Raw genomic sequence first — 19059 nt, 5'->3', positions numbered from 1 at the left:
TACCCAGAAACAATCACTGTTAACATTTCGTGTGTATCCTTTAGAACTTTTTTTGCAGGCATACATTTGTATATTTGATGTTACAAAAACAAGATCTACCTTACATGCTGGTTTATGTCCTAGGTTGTTTTTCTCTTAAAATATGCCACGGAGAACTTTCCATATTAATAGATGTGTCAATATACATTATTTTGTTTAGCTGCATAGTATCTCATTCAACAGTTGCATCACTATGTTTTTAACCAGTTTCTTATTAATCTGTTCTCAGTGGGCTTCTTTTCTTTTTTTTAAATCATAAGTAAAAGGGTGCAGTGAGCATCCTTTCGCACATCTTTGTGCATTTGCCTACTGATGCTTTTAGAATCAATTGATAGGAGTAGAATCATTGGATCAAAAGATTCAGAATATAAAGTGAAGTGTTCTTACCCATTTCCCCTGAGCAAATGACTGTGCAGGGCTTTCACAGAGCCACTGGGAAAGAGCTGATTTTTTTTCTTTCTTTTCTTTTTCTTTTTTTTTTTAACCTCTTTCCTTAGACACTTTTTTTGCCTGATAAAACCTTGACCCTAATAATGAAATCTGAAGCCACAATAGCTTATGGGCCCATTAAGAGCTTTTTATGTGTGTTGTTTCTTGTTTATTTTTTGGTCAGGAAAAAAAATAATGAAATACATAACAATATTAATTTCGCAAGAAGGATGGTGTTGTTTTGCCAAAACCAAATCATTCCTTACAACCTGAATATGGTGGCGGCTGCTCTGGTGGCAGATTTGAATGGGAACATGAGCTCTTAAGTCTCTCGGTAGTGTTTGGGTATAACACAGTATGTTTATACTAGATTTTTGAGGATTATCATTGAAATGAAAATTTATCAATTTTAAAAAGTAAAAATGTCATGGGCTCACAAAAATTATACACGCAGGGATCCCTGAGGGAGAAACACTCTGTAGCAGATTGTTGGTAGGGCCATCCTGCGTGTTGGTTTGCCCTGATACCTTAGGTGGCTCCCTGTGCGTCTGCCATGTTTGTAAGTCAAAGGGGGTCAAGTATCAGCAATTTTTTTTTAATAAATTTATTTATTTATTACTTATTTATTTATTTTATTGGCTGTGTTGGGTCTTTTTTGCTGTGCGGGGGTTTTCTTTTTAGTTGCAGTGAGTGGGGGCTACTCTTCATTGTGGTGCACAGGCTCCTCATTGCCGTGGCTTCTCTTGTTGCAGAGCACAAGCTCTAGGCGCGTGGGCTTCCGTAGTTGCGGCACATGGGCTCAATAGTTGTGGCTCATGGGCTCTAGAGCTCAGGCTCAATAGTTGTGGTGCATGGGCTTAGTTGCTCCGCAGCATGTGGGATCTTCCCGGAGCAGGGATCGAACCCATGTCCCCTGCATTGGCAGGCGGATTCTTAACCACTGCGCCACCTAGGAAGCCCAAGTATTGGCAATTTTATAGAATATATGTCAGCCTAAGAATCATGAACAACGTCTCCGTTTGCTCTCGAGGGACTTGGTTAGATGATACATGGAAAGGCCATCCGATGGAAGTGAAAGTTCACTACCTAAAGCAGCGTCCCTTCACCTGATCACAGGTGCTGATCACCCTTTATGTGCACTGTCGTCACTCTGACACGTTTTAAAACACCTCTCCTTACAGAGCGTAAAGCGAGACTTGCTGCTTACTCCAAAGTGCTTGTACTTAATCGGACGAGAAAAGGTCAAACAGGGTCCAGACAAAGGCCTGGTGAAGGAAGTGCTGAAGCGGAGGATCGAGATGGAGAGGATCTTGTCTGTGTCCCTCAGGTGAGTGGCCAGGGGTCGGGGCAGGGGAGCCTCGTCTCTCCCAACATCGCCATCCGCTGCTGCAGACACAGCCTGGAGAAAGGCCCAGCCAGGCTCCCCAGATGTAAAAATCATGATGAAGAGAACCCAGTTGCGTCCTCTTCCCTGAGAAGAGCTGACCTCCATGGCTCTCAGGGAGTCCTAAGAAGACAAGAAAAAGTTGCCTTCTGATCCGCTCCTCTCATATGGGAACAAAGAATCAAGATGCTTTGTTCCCATAAAAGTTGAGAAATAGTATGTGAAACAAACAGAGCATAACTGCAGTTGTTGAAGTGGGGCCAGCATTCCCGAGCCCTGCCCCCAAGCCCACCTCGCCCCTGTTGAAGACCTAACCCGTTTCACCAGGAAAGACCCAAGCAGGGGTGGCCAGTAGGTCATCAGTACTACTTTTTACTTTGCTGTGACCTCTGATTGTGCTAGTTTCTTTGGACTCCTTGAAGCCCTTATGCCTGTTAATACCCAGGCTGGGGTGGGGGCAGTACAAATTGGTCTCCATAATCTGTAGCCCTGGAGTCATTGCCAAATACTCCCTTCAACTCCAAGTTCACAGGTGGGGGCCCCTGCTCTTCCTGTCAGCCCTCTGGCTTTCTTTTGGCAGAGGGGCGTCTGTGCATGCGGAGACTTCCCGCGATCCCCTGCGAATGACTCCCAGACTGAGTTCCCTCTGATGAGAGGAAATCCTCTCAGTCCACAGAAGGCTAAGAAAAGAGGAAGAAAGGCCCCTTTGAGCCCAGTAGCTTCCTCCCCGAGTCACGTCCCTGGGCTCTTCTGAGGATACCACTGCCCCTGCAGGACAAGCTTCGGGCTGCCACTGCGTTAAAAGTAGAGATGTTCAGGTTACTTTCAAGCATGTCTTCCTGGAATTAGGACGCCCCTAAACGCTTATTCCACACGGAACACAAAACTGCTGCCCTTAGGAAGAAGCAGGGGTTTTGTGTGCTCAGGCATCTGACTTACCAGGCTAGAAGTCCTGGCTCCAATATGATAATCCAAAGCAGATTTTAAGTTGTGTCCATTCTTGCCTGTGTCACTGTGGTTTCTGATTCTGTCTGTTCCCAGTTTTCCTGACGAAGAGCCAGGCAGTGCAGTGAGGTTAAGTGTTTAAAACACTTCAGTCCAGGATGTGGTAGAACTTCTAAGCAGATGAGTCCATCGGACGTTTTTTTTTGCAGACCCACCGCAAGTGGGTCTCAGTGCCATGGATTTCACGGCAATGTTCTAGGCGCTGTCTGGTTTTCCTCGAAGGTCTTTCTGAGCATTCAGCTCACTGGCCGGGCCACAACCTGCTGGCCATACTCTCCTGGCTAGCCGGGCCCTGAGTCTGCCCTGCTGGTCCCAAGGAACCCTACAGGAAGCTTCTCTTTTTTGCTTGCGTGGGCACCAGCTACACCTGGGCTAAGCTGGGTGAGATGAAATGTGCTGTGCACACGTGACCGTGGACGTGGCTGAAAGCCCGGGAGTCACAGCTTTGGGGTACCTGTGCTGATGACTCTGTGAGCCCTCAGACCCCTCAAGGAGTGCTTGACCGTCATGTGTCTACATTTGTGTCAAGCACTTTGACACTTACTGTCTTGCTGATCAAGTCTTTGAGGCTTATCAGGATGTGGGATATTCATATTCAAGGTCTTTCCTTCTGTCTTTTTCTCTTTTCGTCTCTCACAGCCTCTGGGGATACAGTTTCTCACAGTAAAATCAGATTTTTTTTTCTACTTTCTCTGTAGTATTCATGATCTGGAAATTTGCTTCCTTGTGGCCTTTCCTTGTTAGAGGATGTAATAAAATGAGGTACTTAGCCTGAAATTTGTTCTGGATCTTGGGGAAAAAAAGAGCCTGAGTCATTTAAACTCGTTATCGCCATATGTTACAGTTACTGAGCCCCAACTTGCCAAGATTAATACTGTTCCCTCATTTCATTTCCTTCAGCCATTGGGTTAGGCTAGTAATCTAAACCAAGTTAGCAATGCAACCAGGCAGGTGAAGGAGTGTGCAAAATCAAACCCAGGGTAGAAATTGATTGTGGCACTAGAACGTGTGTGTGTGTGTGTGTGTGTGTGTGTGTGTGTTAGTTCTCAATATATTTCAGTATTGGTATAGAGACAGATATTAACAGTTGTCTTGCAGTTTGGGAAGAAAGTTGTAAGGTGTGTTTTGAAGACTTTATGAGGCTTGTTTCTTGCCTGTTGACTGGAATGACTACCTAATGGCTAGTTCAGACTATTAAAGTTTACCACAAGCTTGATCTTTCAGCCCGTCCCTAACTCTTATAACATATCTACTAGCAAAGCCAAATTGGCTCACAGCTCCTTATTCACACAAGCCCACCATACAAAAAAAAGTTGCAGCACAATTTGGGGAAATGTGAATATAACTAAATATTTGATATGAAGGATTTACTGTTCATTCCTTTAGGTGTGATAATGGTATTGTGGTTGTTTTTATTTAAGGAGGCTTTATCTTTTAGAGATACAGACTAAAATATTTAAAGATAAAAATAAGGTTTATACTCTGCTCTAAAATAACCTAGCTGGGACTTCCCTGGTGGTCCAGTGGTTAAGGCTCTGCACTTCCAGTGCAGGGAGCACGGGTTCGATTCCTGGTCAGGGAACTGAGATCCCACATGCCTTGCAGCGCAGCCAAAAAAATAAACTAATTAATAAAATAGCCTGGCTGGTGTGTGGAAGTGTGGGGAGTAGATAAATTTGATTATCTGTGGATCAATCATTGCTGAAACCTCCTGACATATGGAAGTTCATTCTGCTATTCTGCTTTTTTATATATTTGAAATTTTTCATAATAAAAAGTTTTTCCCAATCCTCAGTAGACATCATATTTTTAGAAGTCTTTACCTTTTTATAAATGTTAATGTGTCTAGTTGAATTATAATTGAAATTTTAAAAAGAATTTTTTTTAACTTACAAGAAAAAAAAATAGATTAGGCCCAACAGCTCAGACAGCTACGAAGAGTATAGTTGCTCAAAGGGACAGGAAAACCCTTATCTAAATAAAGGTTAGACCAAAACACTGACACCTACATTTCTGCCTTCACTGGAGATGTGGTGAGACTGTCAGGAGGGGACACACGGATATGCAGGTGAGATGTTGGATTTCCGAGGCTTTGGGGATTCTGCTCACAGAAGGCCCAGCATCCGTTTTTGAAGGATCTTTCAAGAGCTGCTTCTTGTCCAAGTACCATAATGACCTGGCCTCGCTCTTACTTGAAAAACTCAGTTTGCTGGAGGGGTGGCCACAAGGTGCAGTAGCCCATGTTCTTTGCCTTCCTGTTGTACGTGATGAGATTGGAATCATAAAATCTCCTCTGTGGGGTTCTCTCTGATGAAGCTTCTAGTAGTCCTTCTCATCCTGATAGCTGACCCCCAGAGACCTAAGACCAAAATCTACAGGGCTGCCTGGCTGGGTCGGTAGATTTTCCAGGACTTGTACATACTGGGGAAATCCGCCTGGTAGAGGGGGCTTTAGACAGAGGCCCCAGCTCTCCCTGGCATGACACTCTTGCTTAGAATGTTTCGTTGCCTGATTGCCCTAAGCCTCCGGCAGTGAGAACAGGCAGCTTCACGACCTGCTTAGCTGAACTGATGCATTCCTAAAATCGACTTGCTGTGGCATGTGAGCTTTGGGAACCTGGAAGTTTTCTGCGTCTTTGGACGGATCACCTACCTTGTGTTCAGCTCTGGATGAAACACAGCCCCCCATCTGAGGGAGCTCCATCTGTCCTGAAAGGAGGAGCAGGGCCCTGAGTAAACAAGGGGCACACAGCTTACAAGTGTTGAGAGACTGGTATCCAGGATACTCCTGGGACTCAAAATGTGGGAATGAGCCTTTTCCCCGGGGTCAGGTGAAGCTTCTCCCAGGAGGCTGGTGCTGAGGCCTGACACTGTGTTTATCTGCAGTTTCGCAGTGGAATTAAGTAGGACCCCAAGCTGGTGCCAACCGGTGTCTCTGGGTGGTAGAATTCTGGATAAGGTTTATTTTCTTCTTTCTTTACCTCTGCAGTTTTCAGTTTATTAAAAGGAGCGTCAGTTTCATAAGCAAGAAGCCTTTTTTCAAAAGGCTTTAAATAAAGTCAGGGGCCGTCCTAGCTGAAATTGCCTTTTCAGCTTTAAAAAAACCAAAAAACCAAAAACTCCCTTAAGACTTTACCCAGGGTTTTGTAACTAACATTTTTGTGAAGAACATCTTGGTTAAGAGAGTAAAAAAGGCTTCCTGGTGTTGTCAGCAGTCCGCAGTAAGCCATGAAGACAAGAGTATAAAGAAGCAGTAGAGAGCCAAACCAGGGACTAGTAAAGCATCTTTCAACACGGGCCACTACGTCAAACATCTGTAAGGAATTGCAGCTTGAGCATGTGAATAAGACGGGGGTGAAGTCCAAAAATAAGTCTGATTTTTTAGGGAAAAAAAAAATGTAAAAGCTCTGTTTTCAGACCTAGGAACCTGGGAATGAGCTGAAACTCTGGCCTGACTAAAGATGATTTCCTGATTCTCACTCAGGTCACCGAAGGGAGGGGTTTTTGAATTTGATGGTTGAAGTCAAAGTATCCAAACAGTCTCTTCTCATTTCCAGACTCATGCTGGTAATTGACCTTGATGTTTTGGCCTGCTTGCTTTATTTCTTTATGATCATGAAACTCCTAATACATTTGAGCATATTAAACTACTCAAGGTTGATTTTGTTGGACTCATTTAATAACCCGGTTGAATAATCACTCTTGTGCCTAAAGTACAGCCAGGCAACTAGACATGCCCAGACATGAGTCAAGCAGCTGAAATGGGAGTGTCACTCCACCCCACACACCAAAAAGTGGTGCTTCTTGTCTGCCTCCTCCCCTGTGGTACACCCTCCTTCCTCACGCAGTGGTCTTCTTAGGCCTGTGCCAGGATGCTGGGGCTTCATTTCATTGATTCCAGCTGACTCGGGAGAGCTCCTGTTAGCAGCTTTTACACAAGTCCTTTTGGCGTTTTGAATTGCCATCATTGAGGTCAGGGAGACAATTCCACACGTGTCATCTGCCTACACACAGGCAGATGATAGTAGCTTTGTGGCCACACCTTCCGAGGTATATTATTCTCAAACTTGAAGGTTCTAGTTCCAAGTTTGGAAAAGTTTGTGAACAAGGAGGTATAGTGGAGATTGTGAGCTGTCCTGTAATACCCATTCTCTCCTTTCCATGTTAGTAGCTGGCAGCCCACCCAGGCTCCCTTCAGCTGGGTGTAACCAAGTGACACAGTGTTGGCCAATGGGGTGTGAACAGAAGTGACGTGTACAACCTATAAAGAGCAGGAGGAGATGATGCCTGACTCCCAGGCACTGTAGAACTGGCATGTTGGCCCTGAAGTGCTTTTGCACATGCTTTTGAGTGACAGAGAGTAAAAACACTATGTTGTTTAAACCACTGGTTGTCAGGGTCTTCATCATGCAGGTAACATGGTTGTGATGTAGGGATGTTTGAAAACAAACTCTTGAGTTAATAATAATAACCACGTGCTCTACCCAAATGGCCATTATGTGTCCCAAGATGCCTGTAAAACTGTTCTGACTTCACATCCAAGAAGAGCTGTTCAGTGTACCAGTCTTCAGGAAACAGGCTGTGAAGGACCAGGCTCCTTTCCCCTGGTGATGGTATCTTGCTAACCAGTCTACTCCATGCCTCCCCTGTGGTTTACGTATGCTGCCATTCTGTGCCTTTATATTCCAGCTGTGTTGTGGTCCTGCCTTAGACCTTTTTTCTCCTATAGATTACCAGGCTCCTTTCCTGTCGAAAGACTGACAGGCTGAGGTTTCAGGGAGAGGGGCTGTGGCTATAGCTTGATCAGGTACGAGTCATTAGCTCCCTGCCTTGGTCCAGAGAGAGAAGGTTCCTGACAAGCCCAGGATCATCCACCAAGGCTCTCTCTGCCCAAGGAGGACCTCTGGTCCCACGGACTGCCCACCCCGACCGTGTCATGTTGCTGAGACTGACGAGGGAGACCACAGGAGTTGCAGTTTAATTGGATCAAACTCTCCACAGAATTCCCCCTCTCAAAGACTCTCTGTACCCCAGTCCTTCGTACTTGCCTCCCTATCTGGATTTGTCACAGCACAGTAATCCTACAGACGCCACGGTATCAGGGCCCCCCAAGCAGGGCACAGAAGCAGCTCCTGTGTTACTAAAAGAACAACGTCATTGGCACTTCCTGCACTTGGAGAGATTAAAATTTACTATGGTCCATTCGCTGAAGCAGGTTAACTTACTGTTTGTTTGTTTGTTTGTTTTTAGTTGAGGTGAGCGGGGGCTACTCTTCGTTGCGGTGTGCGGGCTCCTCGTTGCCGTGGCTTCTCTTGTTGTGGAGCACAGGCTCTAGGTGCATGGGCTTCGGTAGTTGCAGCACATGGGCTCAGTAGTTGTGGCTCACGGGCTCTGAAGTGCAGGCTCAATAGTTGTGGCGCGTGGGCTAGTTGCTCCACGGCATGTGGGATCTTCCTGGACCAGGGATCGAACCCGTGTCCCCTGCATTGGCAGGCGGATTCTCAACCACTGCGCCACCTAGGAAGCCTAACTTACTGTTTTTAATACCTGGAAAAATACTTACTATCCGTAATAAAATGTCATCCTCAGGAGGGCTGTCTTAGATGTTTGACAGTGTTGCTAGGAGGTAATGGTAAGGCTGTATATTATGAAGCCTTCAGGGTGGTGGCCTCCTTCAAGTGAGCTAGATATCTAACAGCTAAGGAAGAAGAATTCTCGAGTGCATGTGTGTGGTCACGTCCACACAGTCTAGCTGGGCCTGGAGAGGAACCGTCGCATCAGTCCCTACCACTGAGCCTCTCCCCCAGGACTGGCTTTACCTCGGCCTCTTTCCTCCACTCTTCCTGCAGCTCCTCACATCCCCCGCGGGTCTGAGTCTCCCCGACAGCCCCACCCTGTCAAACAAGCAGCTCCCACAAAGGGGTGTTCTTTCCCTGACCCCCCCTGAAGGTGGGGCTTGTGCTTGCTGTCTGTACACCTGTCTCGCGTTTCTCTGTTCTTTGATGTGTTTGTGACTCAGGAGCCTGTGGCGCGCGGTATGATCAGAGCACCGAACACCCAAACAAAGGCCCCTGTTACGTGCATGTGAAGCACAGAACGTTGGCGTCCCTTTCGAGGACCGAGCTTACGGTTCTTCCAGTTAGGACTTATTACAATAGCTGCAACCATATCACAAAGCCTACTAGCTTGGAACTTATGTGGAATTGTTCCTTTCCAGACACATTCATAACAGTCTGGATTTTTATGATTTTAAGAACATAGAAGTTGCATTTGAAAATGGATTTTTTTTAATACAAATTGTCCTTAAATTCCTGATTTTAAAAGTCACGTGAGGGAATATTTTGATTATGCTTTTGGTGGGCTCTAAACTTCTTGTAAAAGCAGATTTTAGTGATTTTATTTCTGTACGTCACTGTGTCGTGGTTTAAAGATTTTCAGTTACAGAGAGAGTCTTTTCAATCTCTTCGCAGTACAATGCAGGATGACCTTTTTATCCTTCATGAGCAAGAATATGACAGCTTGCTTGAATCCGTCTTCAAAACCGAGTTCTTGAGCCTCTTAGCAAAGCGTTATGAGGAAAAAACCCAGAAGCAGCTACCTCTGAAATTTAGCAACACGTAAGTTGGGATCTGGGGCTTTGATCTCATTTTTGGGGTCCAGGCTGAGAGGAAGGGCGGCCTCTGGGGGGGTGGGGAGGGGGAGTCTGAGTGGCTTGGGTAGGTGCCTTGGCTTTCCCCATGGACTCTTAGGGCCTGCAGAAGGCAGTCCAGTTGGTTGCCACAGACGTCAAGAAGGTCACTTTTGCACTTGGGTGAGGTAATGACTTCATTGAGTGGCGTATTGTATCCATTGAACAAAGGTCACCAACGTGAGGCAAGGAAAGGCAGCTGTTTATCACTGATAAAAGAATATTTTATTTAGCAGAGCAGGCAGAGGTAGTGTAAGGCTGCAGCAGAAGAAGGAGGTTGGAGTGGGAGCTTAAGTGCCCAGGATCAGTGCATAATAGAGCCTGTTGGTGGGGCATTTGGGAACGAGTGTCGTGTGTCTGGGCTCACCTTCGTTTGCTTCAACAACATCGTCTCATGGACCCGACACTGGCGGACTGTTGAACTTCTAATTTCATGTTTGCTGAGTGAGTTATTCAGTTGTTTTTTTTTTTCTTTTTAAATTTCGCCATCTATAAAATGGGGAAATCCTCCATTCTTCCTGCTCAGGAAAGAGCCCAAAGTAAAGCCTTCTTCCACAAGGAGGGGAACTTACCATAACTCACTCTGCTGTGGTTGCAGTGAAATAGATACTGGAAGTAGAATGGATTCATTACAACTTTTCCAAAGAACAAGTTGGCCATGTGTACTGGGGGCAATTATTTTTGTCTGGGAATTTGTGATAAGGGAATAAGTCAAAAAAAAAGGAAGAATATGTATAGCCAAGCCACTCAGTAGAATAGGCAGCTACTTGAAATTTTGATTTTTCTGTCCTACAACATGAAAAAATATAAGGTGAAAAAAAAGCAGAATATGGAATTGCATTTTGTAGGCATATAAGCAATGTGGAAAATAAAAACTGGCTGGGGACTTTTGCAGTTGTGAGTAAACTTCCCTTTTATTTGGGTAGTGTGGTTGCTAGTCTTTTTCCTCCCTGGGGTGGGGGTGAGCGTGGAGGAGTGGAACTTAAATAGTAGCCGTATTCTGTGCAAGGAGACGTGGGCTCTCTGTGTCTGGCGTCTCAGTCTTCCACAGACACAGACCCGGGCAGTCAGAGAGAGACACAGTGACACAGCACAGCAGGTGTGGCCTGGAGACTGGCCTTTCCTTCTGTCCCCAAGGCAGTCCCACCTGTATCTACTTGACAGAGTAATTAACATTGCACCTGTACTGGGGTACCTCCCAGGGGCTGGGCCCCAGATGTCCTGCCTCTGGTAGGTGGCTCACCCTGCTACTGTGCCAAACCTGTGGATGTTGTCCCTGTCCACCGGACCCCGTGCTGCTTCCAGTGATCCAGCCTTGCTTTGTTTTTATAGCACGTTTGCCCAGCAGCACAGCTGCATGCCGGGGTCTGTGAGCACCACTTTCTCACCGCTGCATCCCGACTTGTTAATTCCAACAAATATGCTTGTCGCAGGCTTGAACTCAAGTTGAAAAAGGAGAACTGGGGTCCCTGGAGCGCAGGGGGCTCCCGGCAAGTGCAGTTCCACCAAGGCTTCGGTGACCTGGCCATCCTCAAGCCCAGCAACAAGGTGCTGCAGGTCAGCATCGGACCCGGGCTGCCCAAGAACTCCCGTAAGTGTTCACGGGCCCCACGGGCGGGACCACTGCTGGGCTCGCTGCCTGGCCCTCCCGCCCCCTGCCCTGAGCCAAACTCTCTTCCTACCAAATGCTCGTAACACTGCACAGATCTGCGGGGCAAAGAACCAGTACGTGGACTGCCTCCTGTGGCTGGGGTTCTCTTCCGATGGAAACATTTCAGACGAACCAACATGAAGGCAAGTGTGCAGGGTTAAACCGTTCCAAAAGATGTAGTAGTTAGGGTTAGCATTCCTGGCATTACAGTATTAATTGTGTTTAAAACAAATCAGTTTGTTGGCTTTACACTTCCCAGCCCTTTCCAGTTTGATCTTGTCAACAACACAAACCTCATCCTTTCTGTCCGTTTTAAAGAAACAGACCACATTTACCAGCTGCCTACAAGGTTTCACTCTGTTACAGTGCATCACATTTAATATCTCCCTTCTGCACTTGAGATTGCTTCATTATAAGACACATATGCACCAACTCACACCCCAGTCTGACTCCTTTACTGGCCTTTGATTCTTTTTCTATTTTTAAGTGATATTTATAAAATTATATTTGTAAGGCAGAGTATAGAGTAATTATATATGCTATGTACTCACATAATGTAGATATCTTCACAGAATGCAGTCCATGTGTATGACCAACGAAGAGTATGCCAGGTCGGGAAGTCCCCAGTGATCCAGTAGTTAGGACCTTCACTGCCGGGGCCCAGGTTTGATCCCTGGTCGGGGAATGAAGATCCCACAAGTCACATGGCCACAAAAAAAAAAAAAAAAAAAAAAAAAAAGAGAGTATGCCAGGTATAAAATAGGCCTTTATGACATCTGTCTATAAGGCGCACATTGGCATGTACTATATAACTCACTAATACAGTACAGAGAAATAGTCCCTCAGAAAATGTTGGTGTACATCTGTGTATCAGTTGGAACTTGCAGAAGACAGCACATTTAGGTGGGATTTTTGAAGAGACTTTTGCATAAGAGGACTCTTTGCAGGGATGTTAAGAGAACACAGTGGGGACTCAGGCAAAGAACAGCAGGATGCCACTCTTACCCCTAAGGATAAAGGTAGAGGAGACCCCAGAAAAGAATCTAAAAAAGAACACATGTATACACACACACCCCCCATACACACACATATATATCAGAATCACTTTGCTGTACACCAGAAACACAATAATGTAAATCAACTATACTGTACTTCAATTTGGGAAAAAAAAAAGGAAGAGATACCACAACCCCTCTCTCCTCTGACACCCTAGTGCCTCCCACTGGCCAAACCCAACTGGAATGCCTAGCAGTCCAGTGGGCTCAAAACCCAGGGTGCAGAGCACAGCAAAAGAGAGCTACAGATAACCAGCATGGTGTGTGTGAGCAATGTGCAGCAGGTCTCAGAGTGGAATGTTGTCTAATATGGTGTTTTATGATGCCTTCCTGGGGAAAGGGGGACGGGAGGGGGCCGCCCGCACCTGGCCTCCTCCCCTTGCCCAGGGACCTGAGACCCAGCGCCTCTGCTTCACGCTGTTCACGCCTGGTCACTTCCTGCTCCTCTCTTTACTGGGAATTCCCCTGCACCCCTCTTCCAGCTGGTTTAATCCTACCCTCCTTCATCCGAGACCTTGTTTACTGTTTTCCTTTCCAATACATAGTCTCTGCAGAGATCTCACCTGGCCCATGTGAAGCTCCATTTAGCCCTGCTTGTTTTCTGGCACTTGCACGTCTGTGTCAAGGATGCCAGTCTGCTTCTACCCTTCAGGGTCTCTGTGTTTACTTTGAAAACTGTAGCACACAAACTCTGGTGAGAAAGGCTCTGGATGAAAGCAGAGGTGTTGGAGCTGTGGTGTCCTTCACGCCAGTGACCGTGATGTGCAGCAAACACAGCCTTGGCTTCTGTGCTGCTGTGGGCAGAACATGTGTGTCGACACTCAGATGTCCCATCTGTCTCTCTGTAAAGCCTACAACCATTGAAACCCCTTTGTAAGCTTATTAATACCTCTTTGTAAAGCTGTTGTCTCTGACATTTCAAATCCCTCCCTCCATCACATGTCCTCCATCCCCTCCTATCCAGTAGCTGCCAGGACAGTTCCTCCCTCAAATAGCCAGTCCACTGCAACCAGTCTCCCGCAGATCCAACGGAGACCTGCGTTCCAAACATTTCAAAAGTTTTCCATAAGCAAAAAACCATCGGGAGCCATAAAACCAGCCAGTAGCACTGATTTTAACTTTGTCTTGCTGGTTTATTTCAGGTCCTACCCGGAGGAACACCATTCAGAGCAGAGGTTATTCCAGCAGGACTCACAATACCAACTACCCGATGAGAGCTGCCCCTCCGCCACCAGGTGAGCCAAGCACGCGCCCTGGACTAGAGCCAGATGTGTAAAATACATTGAGGAGGAAACGCATTAGCAAATACATGCCCACATATCAGCCAGCCCTGAGCCATTTCAGTGCCAGATGTGCTCCTCCCGATACAGTGGCCCTTCCCGTGACCCCGAAATTCAGGGGAAGTATGTATGAGCGAGTGAGAGTGCACTGTAGCTGAGTTAGCGATTTGCATTTCATTACCTGGCAATATTACTCCCTTAGGAAAGGCTTGGTACATCAGTAAGAGGAAAAAGAATTCCTTGTCCGTGACAACTAGAATGTTGTCAGCTTTTAGGTTATAGGATGCTGCCTTTATGGAAATCGTAGTTGGCCACGTATAAACCCACCACCGCTACGCAGCTCCAGCCAAAGACCATGACAGTAGTTTACAACTAGTTAACAGCTGAACAAATAAATAGAAAGTCTTTGTTCTTAATCAGATAGCATCTAGGAGAACTGCTCCAAAAAAATAAAGTAATAGCTGAGAGAATTACAAAAAGGATACAAAAACTTTTTTAGATATTATGTGTCATTTTTCTCATTTTTTAAATGATAAAAATATGCAAGTCAGAATCCAAACCCAAATAAATATAAGAGGTTTTGCTCTTAAAAGTCTGTTTAGGGGCTTCCTAGGTGGCACAGTGTTTGAGAAGCCGCCTGCCAATGCAGGGGACACAGGTTCGATCCCTGCTCCAGGAAGATCTCACATGTCGCGGAGCAACTAAGCCCGTGTGCCACAACTACTGAGCCTGTGTGCTGCAACTACTGAAGCCCGCACGCCTAGAGCCCGTGCTCTGCAATAAGAGAAGCCACCACACAGAGAGGCTCCTGCACCATAATGAACAATAGCACCTGCCTGCCGCTACTAGAGAAAGTCTGTGCACAGCAAGGAAGACCCAACACCGCCCAAAAAAGAAAGGAAGAAAGAAAGAAGAAACCACCCCCAGAATGTTTGGTGTTCGTACGTTTAGGATTGTAGGTCTGCAAAGGATCATCTTTGGACCACACTTGACTCAGATCATCCCAGACAAGGGAATCTGTTTGTAGCAGTGTCCAAAATAAGCAGTAAAAAGCATTTCTTTTGTCTCCTGCCCTGGAATCTCACAGTTGCATGCTAAAGTATGGGCCCTAGTGCCTGTCAGTGAGAAACTGATTCTCCTCTCTTTTGGAGTCCCCATCCTGTCTGGCCCAGCTGTCTTTCCTCCCCTTTGCCTTTATCCTTGAAGAAACTCCAAGCACAAAAGAACCTAAGAGAACTGGCGTAGTATTGTGTTACTCCTTGTGCGCCAGCCGCCCGTGTAGAATCCTGGCCAGACCACCTGGAAAGCTCATGTGCCTCAGCTCTGTTGGCCAGAGTCGCCTCAGACCAAATAACTGACCTGGAGCACAGCTCCCAGTCTCCGTATGTGACAGTTGCTTCATCAATAAAATGAGGCAGTTGGATCCCAATCGTACTTAAACTCTCTGTGGTAAAGGATCAAGGGCTTGGGGTTTTCTTCTTTTGAACTGTTTTTTTTTTTTTTTCCTTAATTTTTAATCTGTCACAAACTATACATTTGTAAGATATAATAAAAGTTCCTAGAAGAATGGAATTTTAAAAGCATTCAGAGTATAAGCCAAAATTTCTCATTAGATTCAACAGACATGAGGTATGTCCATGAAACTGCTATGAACGTTTCTAAATGCTCATCTTAATTTCTGAACTTACTGAGGGTGGGTGGTTCACGAGCGGCAGGGAGCAGCCCATCTGTGGGACCCCTTTTGAGTATCATGGTCCTGGAACATGTCCCACTCTGACACCCCCTGCTATTCTTAGCAACTTTGGCAGCAAGTGGGGTCTCACCAAGCTCCTTGTTTCTTTAATTGAAGAAATTGACACTCTGAAAGGTCAGGTATCTTGCTCAAGGTCAACAAGCTCTGATAGCTCATCAGAGGCAGAGCCAAACCTGAACCCCAAGTCCCTCTTATAAACTAAGGGTCATCCCACTGGTCCCAAAGAGTTTTTCTCTTAATTTGGATGGAAGAGGTTTTGTGGTGGGTTCACCAATGTGTGCCTTGGGGAGCCATGTTCTCCTTCTCTCTTGCCCAAATCTGTCCGTGCAAGAAGAGATACGGGTTTCTTCACACGCAGCATGGAACAACAGTGCCCCTTTCAGCCAAAGTGCATGGTTTGGAGCCCAGCACCTTAATCCATTACTTACGGGCTAATGTGATCTTGACTAGGAACAGTTGTTTGGCTAAGACAGCTTGCTCTATCCAGATTAATCCAACCAGCGACCACATTTCCCCTGCCTGTGTGGAGTACTCCTTCCACCTCCCACAGCGGGCTCCTTCAGAGGACACCCAGGACTGACCCCTTGAAAATGGATGTCCAGCTGTTTAAACAGCTGCCTGCCAGCCCTCTTGAGTCATAGCCTCATCATTTTTCTTAGACCCAAGAATGTGTCTACCAACTAGTTGCAAGCTTACCTTTCTTTGACTGTTGGCTTTGAAACCCTGAACATCTGGTGGTTCTAATGTGAAGTTCAACAATATATTAGCAGTTATGCCCTCCATTTTTTTAGAAGGGGAAACTGAGTCCTGGCGAAGCTAAGTAACTCGCTCTTGGCTGAGAGATGGAAAGAATTTGGAGAAGCTTTTAGCAAAGGACCAGAAATTTTCAGCTTTGTTTCCTCCTCTTTTCCTCTTTGTAGGATATCATCAGAATGGAGTCATCAAAAACCAGTTTGTGCCACATCCCCACGCTGCTGGAAGCCAGAGGTCAAATCAGAAGAGCCTGTACACTTCCATGGCCCGCCCACCCTTGCCACGGCAACAGTCCACTGGCTCAGACCGAGTGTCACAGACGCCAGAGAGCTTGGATTTCCTCAAGGTCCCAGACCAGGGCGCTGCAGGGTAAGAGTCCCATCTCCTTTCAGTAAAACTTGTGACGTCCATCTCCATCAGTCACACCAAGGTTCAAGAACTTGGAGGGCTGTCCATGTGATTCTCAAGTTCATTTTTTGTGTTGTCAAAACTGTGGGGCCCTCAGCTGGCATTTCTAAAAGTACAGCCAAGTTAATACCACACAACTCATTCTCCAGAGAGGCCTTATCTTGGAAACATCAGAAGAGGGGTCCCCTTCAGCCCTGAGATTTGATCACTCTGTGACCTTTTTTGCTCTCTGGGATGGTTGAGGAAAAACGGGGGTTTTGATTTATGTCTGTGCCTGAAGTTGCATAAACACAACAGCTCGAAGAGTCATTAGATACATAAAGAATACCATCCCAGCATTCTATGAGATGTAGATGTTTGTTTATGAATACAGATCTTCAGGGCTTTAAAATGAGAGCCTCTCTGCCTTTCTATAACAGAAAATGAAAAGGGGAAAAAAGAAACCAAGGCTTTTTAGTTGGAGGAGGTAAAGATTCCGGGAGCTCTGTGTAGATACTCAGAGTTACCAGTGTGGGAAGGGGGTGTGCTGTGTCCTTTGCAGTCACCAGGCACATAACTAGGGGCAACTTCAAGACAAGTGAGTGAACTCTGCCCCGAGGTAGATTTTGGCACCAGTAAACAAAAGAACATTCCAGTAGCCCAAAGATGAACTGCCCTGGGATGTACGGAGCACCTTGTCCCTGCAAGTATTCAGGCACAGGGTGGCTAGAAATCACCAGGCTGGAGTATTGTAGAGTGATGGTGTCATCTACCAGATAGGGGTGAGAATCCTGTTTCGGCCCCTGTTACCTGTCTCGTATGGAACCTGCTCCTCACCCTCTGTGAGCTTCATTTTGCTTATCTGCACACTGATGTCGTACCAGCAAGCTTGCAGGGTTGCTGGGGGGACTGGAGATAATTGACGTAAAGCACGTCCCACGGTTCCAGGCACGTGGGAGGCTGCTCCGTCGGCTATAGCTCGAGGGTGGTGATGGTGGCGATGGTGGTGATGAAGCGGTCATGATCTCACGGTGGCTGAGCTGGTGACTTTTAAGGAAACTTCTGACTCTGCAGGATTCTCAGTAGTTCCCTGCTGAACCCGATGGTGGGGCCGCTGCAGCCCACTCCTCCCCTCCCTCCTGCCCACCTCCACTTTCCATTCCCTCTGTATCTGTAGAACAATCACTTGCAAGTATGATCAGGAGACCTGTGTACAAAATAGGGTAGCACTGGGTGGGAAGCAACGGCTCTTTCCTCAGCCACCCATTCACGTGCAGGCCTTATCAAAGACCACGAAGCTCCTAGGAACTTTTGCAAATGTCACCGGGTTCTCACTGGGTGTTCCTTTTCCCCTAGCAAGTCTTACCTCATTTGGGCTTCAGAGAGGAAAGCACCTTGGTTTTTTATACAGATGGCCATCAGGACAGTGGCAGCCTCTTTCTATTAGATCTCTCTCCCTGCTCCCCCAACTCTTGTGCAAGTAGCTCTGTCCCACCAGTTCTAATGATCATGGTTTACCTGACTGGCTTGGTCTAAAGAGATAGTCCTCACACTTTAAAAATGCACCTGAATCACCTGGAGAACTTGCAGGTCCCCTTCTGGTATTTCTGATTCAGCAGGTCGAGGGAAGAGTTCCAGAATTTACTTTTCTACCAAGTTCTGAAATGACGGTGACACTGCTGATCCAGGGGCCACGTGTTGAGAACCCACTGGTCACATCATTTCGATAAAACCTGGAAAGCTTCTATATAAAGGTGAATTGGAGAAGGATGCTGTTGCGGCAACAGGATTCTTACTCCATCACCCAGACCTACACAGTTTAGGTGGATGGACGAAACTAAAATAATCAAACAAGCCTTCCTGGGCCCAGTCTGATTTCCCAAAGTAGGCAGGGGGTTAAAACCAGTCAGCAGAATGCACCAAATCTCTTAGCTCTGTCTGCTAGCTTCCTACTTGCTTTGGTTTTGGCAAGCAAAACCATCTTTCCAGGCTGCTTTGCAAGTTACAGACTTGCACAGCAGCCAGCTGGGAGCATCTGTCAGCCAAAAAGCAGGCAATTTAGGAACATTGTGTCTTAACCGAGGCTGCTCCCTTCCAGCCCTCAGCGGCGCTGTTCCCTATTTAAGTCTTATTACACCCTTTGCCGCCTTTAGGCCTAAAGATCAGGCATACGTGATGCTATTTTGGCAGTGGCTGTGAGGCTGGAAGGAGAGGGAACCTTCATACCATCTACCAGGCAGTAAGATTTTCCTGTATGTAAAACTTGTGTATAAAACTCGTATGAAGCACACTGAGCCCCGTAGCTACAAGAATCCCAGCCAGCCTCCTCTTTGTACACTTAAATCTGCTATGATGCACATATTCCTTAAGATATCATACTCTGATCAAAAGGCTGAGCTTTTTCTTAGTATTTATTTGCTAAAACGCATAAAGTCAAAGTTAAAATAATTTCTAATGTGGCCAAAGAGCTTAGACAAGCATTTCAGGGGCCTCGCATTCACCTACATTTAACAGTTCTTCTCTGCCGAGAAAACATGAATTGCATTTATTCCATGGGAGGTTGCTGGAGCAAACAGGGAACTTTGGGATCCCAAGATTGTACCTTTCCACAAGACAGAAGTTCCTGTTCGCATCAC

At 46.3% G+C, this 19059-nt stretch overlaps 1 protein-coding gene across 4 annotated transcripts in view; it reads left to right on the top strand.

Annotated features, from left to right (window-relative positions):
* The window catches only part of MYO1E (myosin IE), a 193910-nt gene that overhangs the window by 159504 nt on the left and 15347 nt on the right, over positions 1-19059 (top strand). For 3 of the 4 annotated variants that reach the window (XM_057722578.1, XM_057722576.1, XM_057722577.1), the window contains 5 exons: positions 1650-1795; positions 9327-9473; positions 10978-11135; positions 13393-13485; positions 16204-16405. In XM_057722578.1, coding sequence (XP_057578561.1) covers positions 1650-1795; positions 9327-9473; positions 10978-11135; positions 13393-13485; positions 16204-16405 — 746 coding nt within the window. Of the gene's footprint in view, positions 1-1649; positions 1796-9326; positions 9474-10977; positions 11136-11249; positions 11339-13392; positions 13486-16203; positions 16406-19059 lie in introns of those variants that run through there. The other variant, XM_057722579.1, reaches the window with a different exon arrangement.

This window comes from Hippopotamus amphibius, chromosome 2, assembly GCF_030028045.1.
Source record: "Hippopotamus amphibius kiboko isolate mHipAmp2 chromosome 2, mHipAmp2.hap2, whole genome shotgun sequence".
Taxonomy (NCBI): domain Eukaryota; kingdom Metazoa; phylum Chordata; class Mammalia; order Artiodactyla; family Hippopotamidae; genus Hippopotamus; species Hippopotamus amphibius.
The sequence above is the reverse complement of the archived record's forward strand: the minus strand, read 5'-3'. Positions and strand labels throughout refer to the sequence as shown.